At 43.8% G+C, this 14,120-nt stretch overlaps 1 protein-coding gene across 3 annotated transcripts in view; it reads right to left on the reverse strand.

The window, feature by feature from the left end:
• The window catches only part of CACNA2D4 (calcium voltage-gated channel auxiliary subunit alpha2delta 4), a 164,363-nt gene that overhangs the window by 84,008 nt on the left and 66,235 nt on the right, over positions 1-14,120 (reverse strand). For all 3 annotated transcript variants that reach the window (XM_077935165.1, XM_077935163.1, XM_077935162.1), the window contains exon 24: positions 4,892-5,019. In XM_077935165.1, the coding sequence (XP_077791291.1) occupies positions 4,892-5,019 (128 nt within the window). The remainder of the gene's footprint in view (positions 1-4,891; positions 5,020-14,120) is intronic.

A 14,120-nucleotide genomic window follows, 5' to 3' on the forward strand; every position in this document is an offset into this window, starting at 1 on the left:
CTGAGGGCCACATGCCTTTGTGGACAACATTCTGAGGGCCACATGTCAGCAAGGGTAAGAGGCAAAAGAGCTAGGCGAAACCAATGTAAATTTTATGTCTGCAATGTAAGTTAATATCAATACACACTCACACACCTTTCTGTATCCTCCATCCAGACAGGCCAGAGACATTATAAGGATTCAAGGGCACATTCCAGACAGGCAAAAAGACAGGGGGCAATGAAAGGTGCAGCCTAGGAAGAGGGGGTTCAAACAAGAGCCAGACGGAGATGTCACAAGGATTGCATGTGGCCCTGCCTCAGGTCTGAGGTTCCCCACCCCTGTCCCAACTTACCTCAGAAGCGAGCCAGCTGATGAAAAGTGTTCAAGTAGCAAAGTATGGGGAAGTGGGCAGATTTTGTTCCCCTTCCCCATTATATTCAGCTTTATAATGAAACCAGCAAGCAAATAAATATATCTGGTTTGTCCCTCAATTCCACTACAGAAAATGTGAGCAGAGCCTCTGTTTTTTATTGTCATTTCAAGGAAATCAAAGCTGTTACCCTGAAGTACTTTTTCTGTGGCAAACTTTCAGCTAAAAACTAAGTAGGTTTGAGGTAGCAGCAATGCTGAAAACAGATACCAGGTGCTGTGGGGATTTAACTACACTATGGCATCACCTGAGATCTTATAAGGGCTTTGAGAATGTCAGGAAGTAAGAAAACATGAGGTCAGCAACTGCTAAAGCAAGGGAGTAAAGAACCTATGTTGGACTTCAACTCCCATAAGCCCCAGGCAACATAACCAATAGTCAGAGATGATGGGAGTTGTGGTCTAACAACATCTTGAGGCCCACAGTTTAGCCACTTTAAAGGCGCAAGAGCCACAAAAGCCAAAGCAAAGCTTCTGGTGGCCAGGTAATAAGGCTTCCTGGAAAGAGTGAAGGTAAGTGTGGATAAGCCCTTAGGGAAGGGAACAGATGAAACTGCAGAGATAAAAGGCATAGAAGTTGAAGGAAAAATAGAGAGGCCCAAGTGCAAACATTGTTCATGAGGAAACCTTCATTTCCAGGTCCTGGTCCCTTGCAAAAGAGCTACCCAAAATAACACATTAGAACAAGGGAACATTAATTTTTGGAGGTGTTTGTATCATATGGAGTGTGTGGTGGGAATAAAAGTGCCTCCTCCCATTCTGGTTATATATTCCTTCTCTTAAAGCATAGCTGGGGTAAAGAGAGTTGGCAAATGTTTGATTTAAAAATTACCAGTCTGGAAATGCTAGCGAAAGAGCCAGGCTAGGACTTGCAACACATAGAGTGAAAGCTGGCAACATTAGTATGCCCATTATACAACATTATGGAATCAGCAACAATCAGTGGAACCTGATTATGATCAGGGGCTAGAAGAGCCTGACAGATCAAGGGTGAAGCCTGAGAGGAACTGGGCTGGGTCATCAGGAAATAATATTTAAAAAACAAGGAAACAAGCAAACCTTTGTCTAGCCTGCTATTGTTTATTAGTATTTCTGCCCCAAGGCTTCCAGAGCAGAACTTTACAGTTCTATAAAGGATAGCTGACAGATCTAGGAAGCGCAAAGGGGAAAACAAGGAAGGAGGGAAGGGCTGAGCTTCTTTATCTCCATTCCACTCACCACCACATTCACATCCTGGTTCACATTCTTTTTCCCAGTCTTGTTTTCTTTGCTCAACTGCTGTCTTCTCTACCCACCCACCCTCCCACTACAATGCCAAAAAAAGCTTTGCAGCTAAAGCATTGTGCATTGTGATGACAGTGCCTGAATGCAGAAGAGGGTTGAGCAAAAGTACATAGTGGTTTCCAGACCACATAGATTCCCCCCATTCTTTTGTGGTAGTTGTCATTGCTGTTCATTGACATCATCTATTCCTCCCCGCCCTCCACAGAAGTGATTCCATGAGAACACTTTCTGAAACTTAACTTTGCACTGAAACAGTGAACCCTGAAGTCAGAAAAAGCATTGGCTGATGAATATGCCCCTCCAACTACAGGTGTTTTCATTCAGTGATAACCAGACCCGGAAGGAGAAAGGGAAGCGGAGAGGCTTTCTACTGGCAACTTCCCATGTATAACCTTGGAGCAAACACATGTCAAATTGGTAACTGATTGATACACTGGCATGTGTAGTTCCTCTTCACAAAGCTGAGAGACCCCCCTTGTATCCTTCCATTACCTTAGTGTAATTTTGACTCACCTGCTGTGTGATTAATGAAAGCATATGGCACAAATTTCCCTCAGAGCTCTTCTGCACTGGGCTAATTTTGGCTGCCTTAAAGTACCCTTCTGTATGTCATTTTTCATGGTGAGCGAATCCTGCATCACTACACCACTGCGGCAAAAGGGTGAGATTTGATGATGACCAACACAGCCTTCATTTAGCAAGTGAGATGAAATGTACACCACCCAGCTTGTGAGCAAAATAATGAAAGCCCCATTCTCATCAAAACAAAGTAATAACCTCATCTCATCTCTGCAACATGCTGACAGCTATTTAAATTATTGCAATGATTAATAGGTCTGACCACCTGTCTGCCATGCATACAAGTGTTCTCATGGGGTAGGGTAGTGCTGACTGCCCCCACCTTTTCGGTGTCCAACCTTCAAGGGTGTGTTCCAAGGGTCTCTCTGATCTGAGGCCTGAGTACATATAACAGAACATTCATCAACATCCTAAGCGCAATATGCTCTTCCTTGTTTTTGTTGCAGGTTGCACTGTTGAAACCTACAAATGTAGATCCCTGTGCTGGCAGGACTTTAGAATATATGGAGGTTAAGGGGCAGCAACAAGTCAGTCTCCCATCAACAAGACAGTGCTAGAGATGCATGAGCTGCAAAAAGAACTCGACCCTTATGCCAGATTAATGTACACAAAGCACTCCACTGCTGCCACCTTCTCTGCCCATCTCTGGACCCATAAACTTTACAGGAGAAGTGGGGTGGAAATTGATGTGAACATTGTCATTTGCCCATGAGGGGTGTCTGGAAGCGTAGTTCTAGTCCAGGCACCCCCAAACTCTGCCCTCCAGATGTTTTGGGACTACAATTCCCATCATCCCTGACCACTAGCCCTGTTAGCTAGGGATGATGGGAGTTGTAGTCCCAAAACATCTGGAGGGCTGAGTTTGGGGGTGCCTGTTCTACTCCATTGTCTGTGTGACAAATGGATGCTTGGAGTGTCCATGCTACCACCTCTGCCACTGTTGTCTGTCCTTCCACCCAGGTAAGGTTTGTGTTGGGCTTGGGCAGGAAAAGATGGCCAGTGCTGGAGAAGGAGAAGGGTGTTTGGGGGTTGGGTCATGCAGTCCTTATTCATAATCTGTTAGTGGGCGACATCAAGCGGGGCCTCGCCCTGCCTGACTTACTTATGAGGAAGCAACAAAGGTGTTCACTTTTGTAAACATCCTTATTCAAGTCCACACAACATCCTTTGTTTGCACAAGGCTATAAATCCTTCACAAATACCTAAACTCCAGCTTTGCCTTTAAGTTATCCCCTCTTGCCCCTCTCTTTGAGATGCCTTCAATTGTGCCAAGACAGTAGCATCCTGAAGGCATTCAAATAATGAACAAAGGGGGGGGGGGGACTTTATGCAGTCCTGTCAGGAGCCACCCTGAGCCTGACAAGACTGGAACCACAAGGAGGCAACACACTCTGAAAGACAGACCTTGGTGCTCATACGTTTTGGCTTCCAAACACCAAAAACCTTCGGGTTTTCAAACATTTTTCAGAAGCCAGACGTCTGACAGGGCTTCCGCTTGAGTGCAGGAAGCTACTGCAGCCAATTGGAAGCCACACCTTGGTTTTCAAACGTTTCAGAAGTCGAACGGACTTCCGGAACAAATTCTGTTCGAGAACCAAGGTACGACTGTACCTGCCAAAATGCCATCACCAGAGGCACGGTACCCTTTGGCAGCCCAAGGCCATCTCCCTCTTAGTCCTACTCAGTAGGGGGTAAGCACTAACATATGCTCTGGATAAGGGCCCTTCTGTGCTCCAGGCAGTGGTGGGGCGTGATAGTCACTGATGCAATAGCTCTGTGAAGACATTTCCCTTGCTGAACCCAGTTGAGGCCTTCTTCTTCAGAACCTGCTCCTACCACTGAGAACCGACTGGACCACTCCCTGGCTTGTCCCACACTCCTTCCTCAGAACCTGAGACTCCTTGCTCTGTCAGTATCTGTTCCTGCTGCTTCCCACACCACTCAGAATTTCACAGCTAGAAGTATCCCTGCATTTGATTTATCCAGATTCCTTTGAAGGTCTGCATAGAGTTAATGCACTTTTTTCAAACTTTCTGGTTATATGAATTGGACCAAACAGACATATAATTGTATATATGTAGGTCCTGTGTATGCTTTCAGATAAACATATATGAGATGGGTGTGGGCTTACCACTGTGGTACCCATCACAGGTTCAGTATACACCGCTGAAAAGTTTTTAAAAGCCATTTAGGCTTTTTTACTCATTCCTTAGCATCATTAACAGAGGGAATAAAAATTTCAGAAAAGATTTGTGGGCCTTTCCTGTGTTTTATCTCAGCAGTTATTTTAAAACAACATGTCAAGTTCCAGGTCTTCCAGGTGACCACAAAAAAGAGAGCTAGAACTGAATATTTATATACACTATTAACTTTGGATCCAACCTTGTGTGCTCTAGGAGTAAATCCCATTGGCAACAATGGCCAATTAAAAGATGTTTGAATGGCTACAAAAACAAAAGGACTGTGCCTCCAGTGTGTGCTTGCTGTTTTTCTGCTGGTGGGCCAAAGCGAGGGTTGAAAATATCCTAATTTTCTACTCATTCACTTGAGCTAAGAAGCTGCCTACTGACTGATTTGGCTTCAATTGTATTACAACACATGAATTACGCAGAGTTACCTGAAGGGTCTTCAAAAGGAATGCTATAAATGAAGCTTCCTGGGGGATGTTCAGCTGCTCGGCGGTACCAAAGTGGGAAGTGGTCCATGGTGAAGATGCTCTCTTTATCTTCACGGGTCAAGAACTTCCTGGAAGAAGAAAAGCAAAGCATCTCTTTTTTTCCCTCATCTGAAAGGCCTACTATTGTACTTCAGAATGTTCTTCAAAGCATTATGAACATTTTTTTTTAAAAAAATTATCCAGTTCTCATCTTCCACAGCCCATTAAACTACATCAAATGCAGCTGTTTTTAAGCAAATAAAAACCAGCAGGCCAGCAGCACAAGCAAGAAGACTGGCAGAGCAAGCAAGAGGACAGGTAGGTGACGCAAGTGGGCCTTCCTATATCCTCCCTGTCATTGCTGCCACCACCACCACCAACCTGCCAGCTTGCTTGTTTGTTTGCATGCATGCATAACAGAGCCAAGGAAGCCCATGGTCCAAGTGAGTGAGTGGGGTTGAGGGTTGGCAAGGGGATAGGTGGGGTTAGTGAGCAATGCAGACAAGGGCAGCAGCCGTGTGTGTGTGTGTGTGTCCTTCTTTTGACAAGTGAGGTCAAACAAACGTTGGCAACAGTGAAGAAACAAAAAAAATTCCTTCCAGTAGCACCTTAAAGACCAACTAAGTTAGTTCTTGGTATGAGCTTTCGTGTGCATGCACACTTCTTCAGATACACTGAAACAGAAGTTGCCAGATCCTTCTATATAGATCCTTCTATATAGATCCTTCTCACTATATAGAAGGATCTGGCAACTTCTGTTTCAGTGTATCTGAAGAAGTGTGCATGCACACGAAAGCTCATACCAAGAACTAACTTAGTTGGTCTTTAAGGTGCTACTGGAAGGAATTTTTTTTGTTTTGACTATGGCAGACCAACACGGCTACCTATCTGTAACAGTGAAGAAAGTGAACCAAACTTCTGTATCAGTCTTCAACAACTCCACGTTCCAGGTAGTACTGAAGGAAGACAGACAGTGAATTGTCATGTGCTGTTTCAGAGCCCTTCCTCCTTTGATTTAGTGACAAAATAAATGTTTTTACTCTTACAGTTTTTGGAATCAATGCTACCCACAACTGGAATCACCAAGGAAACAGAGAAACCATGCACTTTAGGCAATACACAGGAGTCAAAATGACCCTGCAAAATGCTGTTAAAAGTTATTAGTTACTTGTTATACCTACAGGTGAGCTTAGCCCAGGACATGTCCTCTTCATTTTGTGCAAGCAGTTGAAATTACAAAACATGTCTAATTTAGGCCCATTCATTTTAATTGATAATAGACAAATCACTCACATCCCTTTACATTACCACAAATTGCATTGAGGTCAATAGAATTCTACAGATTTAAAAACTCTTTACAAACCTGAAGGAGGAGAGGGGTTGTTGTTTTTGAAATAAAGCAAAACTATCTATTTCCCCCTCCCACACACACACCCATTCCTATTATTTTGTGCAAAACTCACCAATCCAACCTTTAGGATCACTGAGACCTCAAGTGCATCTGCCAGTGTTTACAAGCAACCTATACCCCCACTTCAGCAAGTGGCCAGATTTAATGGCAACTTTCAGTCAATATCTTTGCAAAATGTGTTGTTAAAGGTTGCTCTCAACACTTCCAGGACACAGTGTCACTGGCCTCCTTCAAAATAATCAATGTAGTCCTCAGATTTTATTATCTGCTTCAATGCTGAACTACCAATGTGAGAAACAAGGTTGCCTTGTGCACAGCCTGTATAATAAATTTACCAATACTCTCCCCAATGCAAACATCCATATCCTCTTCTTTACATATGACTTGCCCTCTACCCAGTGCTGTATCTCCTACTGTCCACTCAAACATCCTGCATGCTTCCATTTTTCTTATTCTGTTGGCTGATCTCCCCACCTCTTTTAATCCTCAAATTGTTTTTAAAATGCCCTACATATGGGCTCTAATTCATAGGGTTAGCTGACAACTCTGTTCAGTGGAGCCACTTCCCTACAAACCTTTACATATGGTAAGAGGCCCATTGCTATCTTCTCCCTTTAGCTGTTTCTTGGGTCCATTTGACTAACATGAGGTGTGATATTGCAGATGATGAACTGAAACACTTTCACGGTTTAGTCTCTTAAGGGTAATGGACCCAGCTCAGTGGTAGAGCATCGGCTCTGCAAGCACAAGGTCCCAGGTTCAATCCCTGGCATCTCCAGGTAGATGTGGGAATGTCCCGACTGGAAACCCTGCCAGTCAGTGTAGTCAGTACTGAGCTAGATGGACCATTCATCTGACTCGGTATAAGGCAGCTTCCTATGTTCCTAATACATTTGCCCTATGTGCAGTTACCTGGGAATAAGCCTCCCTTAAACAACATGTGGTTATTTCTGGGTAAACATGCATAGGATTGCCCTGTTAGCCTTTTATGCTACACTAGCTCCTATTCGTCTTCTGTTACTGTTTTCACCACACTGCCTCCCCTTCCACCCCCAGAAACAGCATGCCTAATGAGCCACCGCAACTATAACAGCAGCAGCTACAGGGTGAAACAAACCACATCAATGATGTATGTCATGTCTTGCTTTAAAGGACCCTGAAGCATTTTTTTTAAAAAACACACCAAACGAACTGTATACTGTACCCTGGTACAAATGTGACTTTATCACCCATTACAGAACCACTGCAGAGAGGGACAGAGCTATTCTTTTACAGCTCACAGCTACACTATGCAAACACTTTAGGACATATAAATTGTGCCTACCTGGGGAGATTTAGAGAGGGACACGTTAAGCTCTCAGGCAGGTCTTTGGCTGTGTAAAAAGGTTTATTTCCACATTTTCCCCATAAAGAGCCCTCTGCTATTTTAAAAGCACACAAAGCAATCAAGAAAGGAGATCGGAACAAAATGTCCAAAACATTTTGCTTCAGTAAAATGCTGATATGTGAACATATAGCAGAAACTCTTTTATCAAATACTGAGTTGCAAAAGCTGTTGGATATCCAGGATACTAATGTTTATTATGTGCATTGAACTTCCAATTATCTGTACCTCCGGCTGTCTGAGGGTTCCTCCAGATGACCTCTTTATTGAGCATTCATCCTGATTTGCTTGCACAAAGCTTACACAAAGGTTAAGCTATGTCCAGTCTTTATTGAACATTTGTTATGAGGAGGTCACATGACAATTAGCATTCATTTTGAATTCATTCTGATTTGTCTCCATTCCATATATTAATGGTAATATATAGAATATTTCATTTATCTCACACACTTCAGTGCATTTTCCTCATTGCAAAAAAGTAATTTTATTAAAAAATAGATTTGTTGAACCATTGCATCAGAGCACTTTAATTGCACAAACCTAAATCTCCAGTATGCACTTAAATCTCTCTTACAAAATACTGACAATGATTTGTATGTTTGTAAGCCCTTGAAAAGATAATGACTTGAATGCTAAGCATGTATATTTGAGGACGGCATTCCATATTTAGGACACAATGGAAAAGGTCCTGTCTCTGACAGCCAACCCACCTAGCTTCTGAAAGTAGGGAACCCTGAGTAGGGCTTCAGCTGCAATCAGGAAACAGTATTTCATGGAAGAGGTCTTTCTCATCGCCTGTTACCAGATCCTTTAAAAAAAAAAAAGTGGCGATGCCAAAGAATAAACCTGGGACCTTCTGAATGCAAAGTGTGTGTTCTATTACTGAGTTTTGATCTGATACTCTGATCCCAGGCCTTTTAGGAGTACACACACACACACACACACCGCAAGATTGGATGGCCTACATGGAACATCATCTCAGTTTCAGATGGTGCAATTAACTCAGGCTTGACAAGTACATTGATTATTGCACCAACTTGGGAGCCTTAGAAGAAGAACATGCTTAATAGGACAAAACTAATAGTTTCAGTCTTGCAATTCACAGTACCAAGCACCTGATATTTCTTTGAGTGTTACCTGTTTCCAGAACGAACAGAAATCGGACATTAATGATTCTGTAATACTTACTCTGCTTTTCCATGCGGGATCAGATTATACAATGGATCCTTATTAAGCATCACATTAGCAAATACCTTACTAGGTAGTGTGGGGCACATTAAACTTTGGCCCAAAGGAGGTGGTAGTATCAAGAGTGCCTCCCTGTGACTTGTGTGCAACGTATTTTAAAGATAAAATTGCTTATATCTGCTGGGCCCTTGACTCGACTATTAGATGAGTCCCAAGAGGAGTTCAAAACACTGTCCAGTCCTGTGTTGGATGAGTTAATAAGGCTGTGGACAAAGTGCTTGGTTTGGTGTGGGACACCACCTATATTCTTGCCCCTCATGGAAAATAAAAAGTAACAGGAAGGGACAATTGGCTGGGCTAGGGAGGTGATTACTGCCTCCTTGAGAGAGTGGTCCCTGCCTGCTAAAAGGAAGCTGTGGTAGGTCTTAGGAAACCCTTCCTGGATTCAGAAAACCTAAGTAATTACTACCAGACAGTAATTTCCTCTTCTTGGGCAAGGTCCTTGAGTGGCTGCAGGACAGAACCAGGCTCTCTTGAATGACCTGCATGACCTCTGTAGGGAGAGACAGGGAGAGTGTGTCCCCGTTAATTCTCTTTGAATTCTCAGAGGCTTTTGATACCACAGACCATGGTATTCTTCTGGAGAAGCTGACTGAGTTCAGAGTGGGCAGCTCTACTTGCGATGGTTCCAGTCCTACTTGGATGATTATTTTCAGAGGGTGGTGTTGGGGGAATATTGTTTGGTCCCGTGCAGCCTTTAGTGCAGAGTTCACCAAGGTTCAAGGTTCACTTCTACATGAAACCAGTGAGTGGGATTATCCAGAATTTTGCAGAATGATAGCTATTTCTGTCTGAGGACCATCAACACAGCAAATTTCCCTAATCCAAAAAACCAAACCAGCATGTAGGCAGTTGTACACACTGGGATGAAATGTGGTGCAGGGCTGGCTGAAATTTGGCTAGAGTCTGCTGCATATAGGAGACACATGGGATGCACATGAGTTTCCACATTATTAGATGTGGTCCGTTGTTCTCTGCCTACTGCTGGTGCAGTAATTCTTATTTCTGCATTTAGATTGTGCCCATCCAGCAACAGCCCAAGCAAGCGGATTAGACTAAAAGTAAAGCTTTTTTGGAAAATGGTAAACCTAGCAAAAATAAAATAAAATAAAACCAACCACTGCATATATCTCATGTGGTACTGGACCTCAGTATACCAGAATCTAAGCCCCTTGGGCTGAAAGTCCAAATTGTAATACTTTTGCCCCACCAGATGGAGCTGTTGTCCGCACCAAAACAGCCGGGTTGTTCACGTGCAATGTGTAAAGGGTAAGAATGCAGAAAAGATGATTAGTTGTTTTTCAGTTCAACAGGGCTGAATTGGAGTTAAGCCTGACACACAGAGACAAAACCAAAGCGTGGAGGTTGCATCAAGTGCTGCTTTGCGGAGCATGCTCCACTGTACAAGACGTTTGTAAATTCTTGCAGTGTAGATGTGTAGATTTTTCGCCGCACCATTGGTAACCATTGCCCAAAAGCAAGCCATTGAAATGGGAGCAGTGGAAACTCCTTGTATCCACCTGGCAAATAGGTAAATGCAAACTGATTGCCACAATGGAGTACTCTCCATGCAGTTGCATTTTGAGTGGCAAGCACACTGCTTATTCAGGTTCCATTCATCTACACATATACATGCCCTAGAGATAATTAATCACCCTGCTAGATCAGACCAATAGCCCATCTAGACCAGCTTCCTGCTCTCATAGTGGCCTAACAGATGCCTAGAAGCAGGACCTTAGTGTTACAGCACTTTCCTCCTGTGGGTTCCAGAAACTGGTTTTCAGAAGCATACTACCACAGACCATGCAGGCAGAGCATAGCTATCCTGGCTAATTGCCTTTATAGCCTTATCCTCCATGAATATGTCTAAATAAAGTCTAACCCTCATTTCAAGTCATCCATGTTGCTGGCCATCACTGCCCACCTCCAGTGGGATTGAATTCTATAGGTTAACTATGTGCTGTGTCTTCCCACATTCAGCTTCAATGGATGGCTTTGAGTTCTAGTGTTATGAGAGGGAGAAAAATTGTTCACTTTCTCTGAAACATGCATAATTTTATATGCTTCTATCGTGTTGCCTCTTACTCGCCTTTTCTCTAAACTAAAAAGTCCCAAGTGTTGTAATTTTTGCTCATAGAGATGTGCACTGCTGCCACATATGTGCCTCCTGAGAAGGTTCTTTCTTCTGATTTTTTTAAAAAACGTATCAGGATATTGAGCAAGGCCACTAAATTCCATGTGCATAAATTTAGAAGAGTAAAGGCACCGCAAAGAGGGACACCTCCTATCCCAGCCAGGATGTCTGGTCATTTCATGTGAGAGCAGCTGTAGCAATATCTGTTACCCGAGGCATCCGGTTACTAACAACTGCACCATGCATGTACTAACAGATATTGCCACAAGCAAGTGGAAGGGATCTGGTTATGAGAGTATCATAGCAGCAGCAGGTGTCACATGTTAGCTCAGGAAAGTAGTGTTACTCCAGACAATGGATGTAGCAAGAACACACTGAGAGGCTACGCTGTGCATCCTTTCACTAAGGGAACAAGGCTGGCGATTTGAACCAACAGGTTGCCAATTATTTCCTTGTGGCTTTTGGCAAAACATTATTTGGGGGGAAAAGACTGATGCTGAAAATAAAGCATGGCTGGAAGACATGCTCTTGGACACAAAGACTCAGTTTCCCTTGTTCTGATTCAAGTGCTCCTGTGGTCCTTATTCACCAGGTATAATACCTATTTTCTGCTGCCAAATCACTGCCCTTGTTTGCCCTGTGTTGCTTTTCAGAGTGGCCTTTAAAAGTATTGTTAGCGGGCAGCAATGCAATTCTTCAAGCGTTTGCTTCTTTCCCAGTGTATCTAGATGTGGGGACAGAGGCATCTTGACTCTAACCACGACTGCATGTAAATGAGCACAGACAGCAATGTGTCTTGTAAACTACAGGGTGTCGATGACAACTGTATTTTTGAATTGTTAAGCAGGATACATTGTAGGAGAAGGAAAATCCAGGTTCAGATCCCTCTCCAGCTATGAAACTATGAAATGGGTAGCCCTGGACCAGTCACCATATTGTAATAGTGTTAGCTGGGATCTTGGAGGCCATGTAGCCCAAACCCCTGCTCTGTGCAGGTTCTGAAATGGAAGATGCAAGTCAGAGCCAGCCACCTATAAGGCAACAACCTCAGGCAGCAGGATCCACAGGGATCTCCAAGGAATACATCACCTGCTGCTGCTGCAGCAGCAGCAGCAGCAACAATAGCTGCAGCACAATCCTTGGAGGCCGGATCTGATGCCTCCTCAGCAGCACTCCCACGCCACCTCTACAGTGGCCTCTCAGTGAATAGGAGGCTCTGCTGGTCTCCTCTCACCCCTAGGAAGAAAACGTTGGGGGATGTCCTCTGGGTCTTCGGGGTTATGCACCCACCCAGTATAATTCAGAGCAGACCCCTTTTCCTCCCACGACTGCCTTTGATTCCCACTTCAAAAGTCTGCTAATATTGATTTACTTCCCCCCCTTGTTTCTTCTGGTGTAGATCTTCACTCACCCCATTTTCCCTGGCCAAGGTGTGTGTGCCATTTTGAGGTTCCTCTCAGGTGCCAAAATGTCTTAGGCCAGCCCTGATGCAAGTACAGAGACACTGACAGATGGCCAGTCAACCTCTGCTTGAACACCCCCCGTGAAGGACGGTCCACCGCTACATGACACAATTTGTTCCAAAGTCATTTAGGGGTTTATCTTGCTTCCCTGCAATTTCCAGCATCTACCTATTAGTTCTAGTCCTGCCCTCCAAAGCAACGGAGAACAAGCCTGCTCCATCTTCCACGTGACAGTCCTTCAGATATTTGAAGAGAGTATCTATCCTGTCTCCCCTAATTCTTCCACTCTCCGGGCTAAACAGGACACAGTACACCGAACTATCGGCCTGACCATCTACCAAACTGGACACAGTACACCAGACTATCAGTGCATCTCCCTTCACAGGGGTTTACACTTCACAGCTAACTTTACAGGGTTATTTCTAGGGTAAATAAGGGAGCAACCTCTTATGCTGCCTGGGATAGTAGGATGGAAATATAACAACAACAGTCAAGTATATCTCCCACACCCACACACATATCTGCTACTGCAGACTAAATAAAGACAGAAGTTGGAGGACCACCTTCAACAATGTGAAAAGACCTTTAAGCACTGACTTTTGGAGGGCAAAGCGGGATGTTACACATATACAGAGTGTCTTTATTTTTGTCTGTGAGATGACAGCAGATATGCAGCTGTGTAGAGCAAAGATTAACATATAAAGTGCTGCTCTGAACAGAGGTAGACTCATCCTGGCTCTCTGAAATGGCTATGCAAACATAGCCTTAGCTGTGGATTGAGGGAGGAGCCACAAGTGTGGCTCTCATTTGTTCTCATTCCTCGCATTAGGGGGACCCACCCGTCTGGTGTTTTATTGTGGGTGTATTCTGCAACAATAGTGCATTAGTGCTGGATTTATTCTGCTTTCTTTTAATTGAGGGGCTATAGCACAACAAAAGTGGGACAAAAACTCCCCAGAACATTTGTGGTTTGAAAAGTTATGAGGTTTCAGCAGGATGTTACAGGATATGCACTGGCTGGGAATGAAGCAGTATTGACCGCCCCAAAACAATTGAAACTCCAAACAGTATTAAAAGTGGAATTGTGTATGACTGCACTGATAGCAACATGAGCACAAATAAGCATGAATATGCAATAAAAAGAACATATAGCGTAGCCCTAGGTAGGGATACTCATGTGAAAGCCCAACCATTGGTTAGATCAAGACAAGCGTGTTTGTCAGCCCACACAATTTCCTGTGCACTGCAGAGGGGGATGAGAAGGAGTCCTAATGTTTGAAACAGGCTCTGGGGCCAAGCAATAGTCAGCCCTGGATCAAAATGAAGCCTGAGCCTTTGGCGACGTTTACACATTCCCAAAGTGATCTCAGATTAGTCTGAAGGGGAAGGCAAGGGTTCCTGAGACTGGTTTTGTAATAAGTAAAATCAACAAACTCGCAGCAAAGTAGTGACTGGGTTTTAGGTTGGCTCCTGATTTTTCCAGGGAGACCGCAACCATCTGCTGCTAGACTCTCTAGATCAATGTACATCATGTTTGCTGGTTTTATGCA

This window comes from Podarcis muralis, chromosome 10 (assembly GCF_964188315.1).
Source record: "Podarcis muralis chromosome 10, rPodMur119.hap1.1, whole genome shotgun sequence".
In the NCBI taxonomy this organism is placed as follows: domain Eukaryota; kingdom Metazoa; phylum Chordata; class Lepidosauria; order Squamata; family Lacertidae; genus Podarcis; species Podarcis muralis.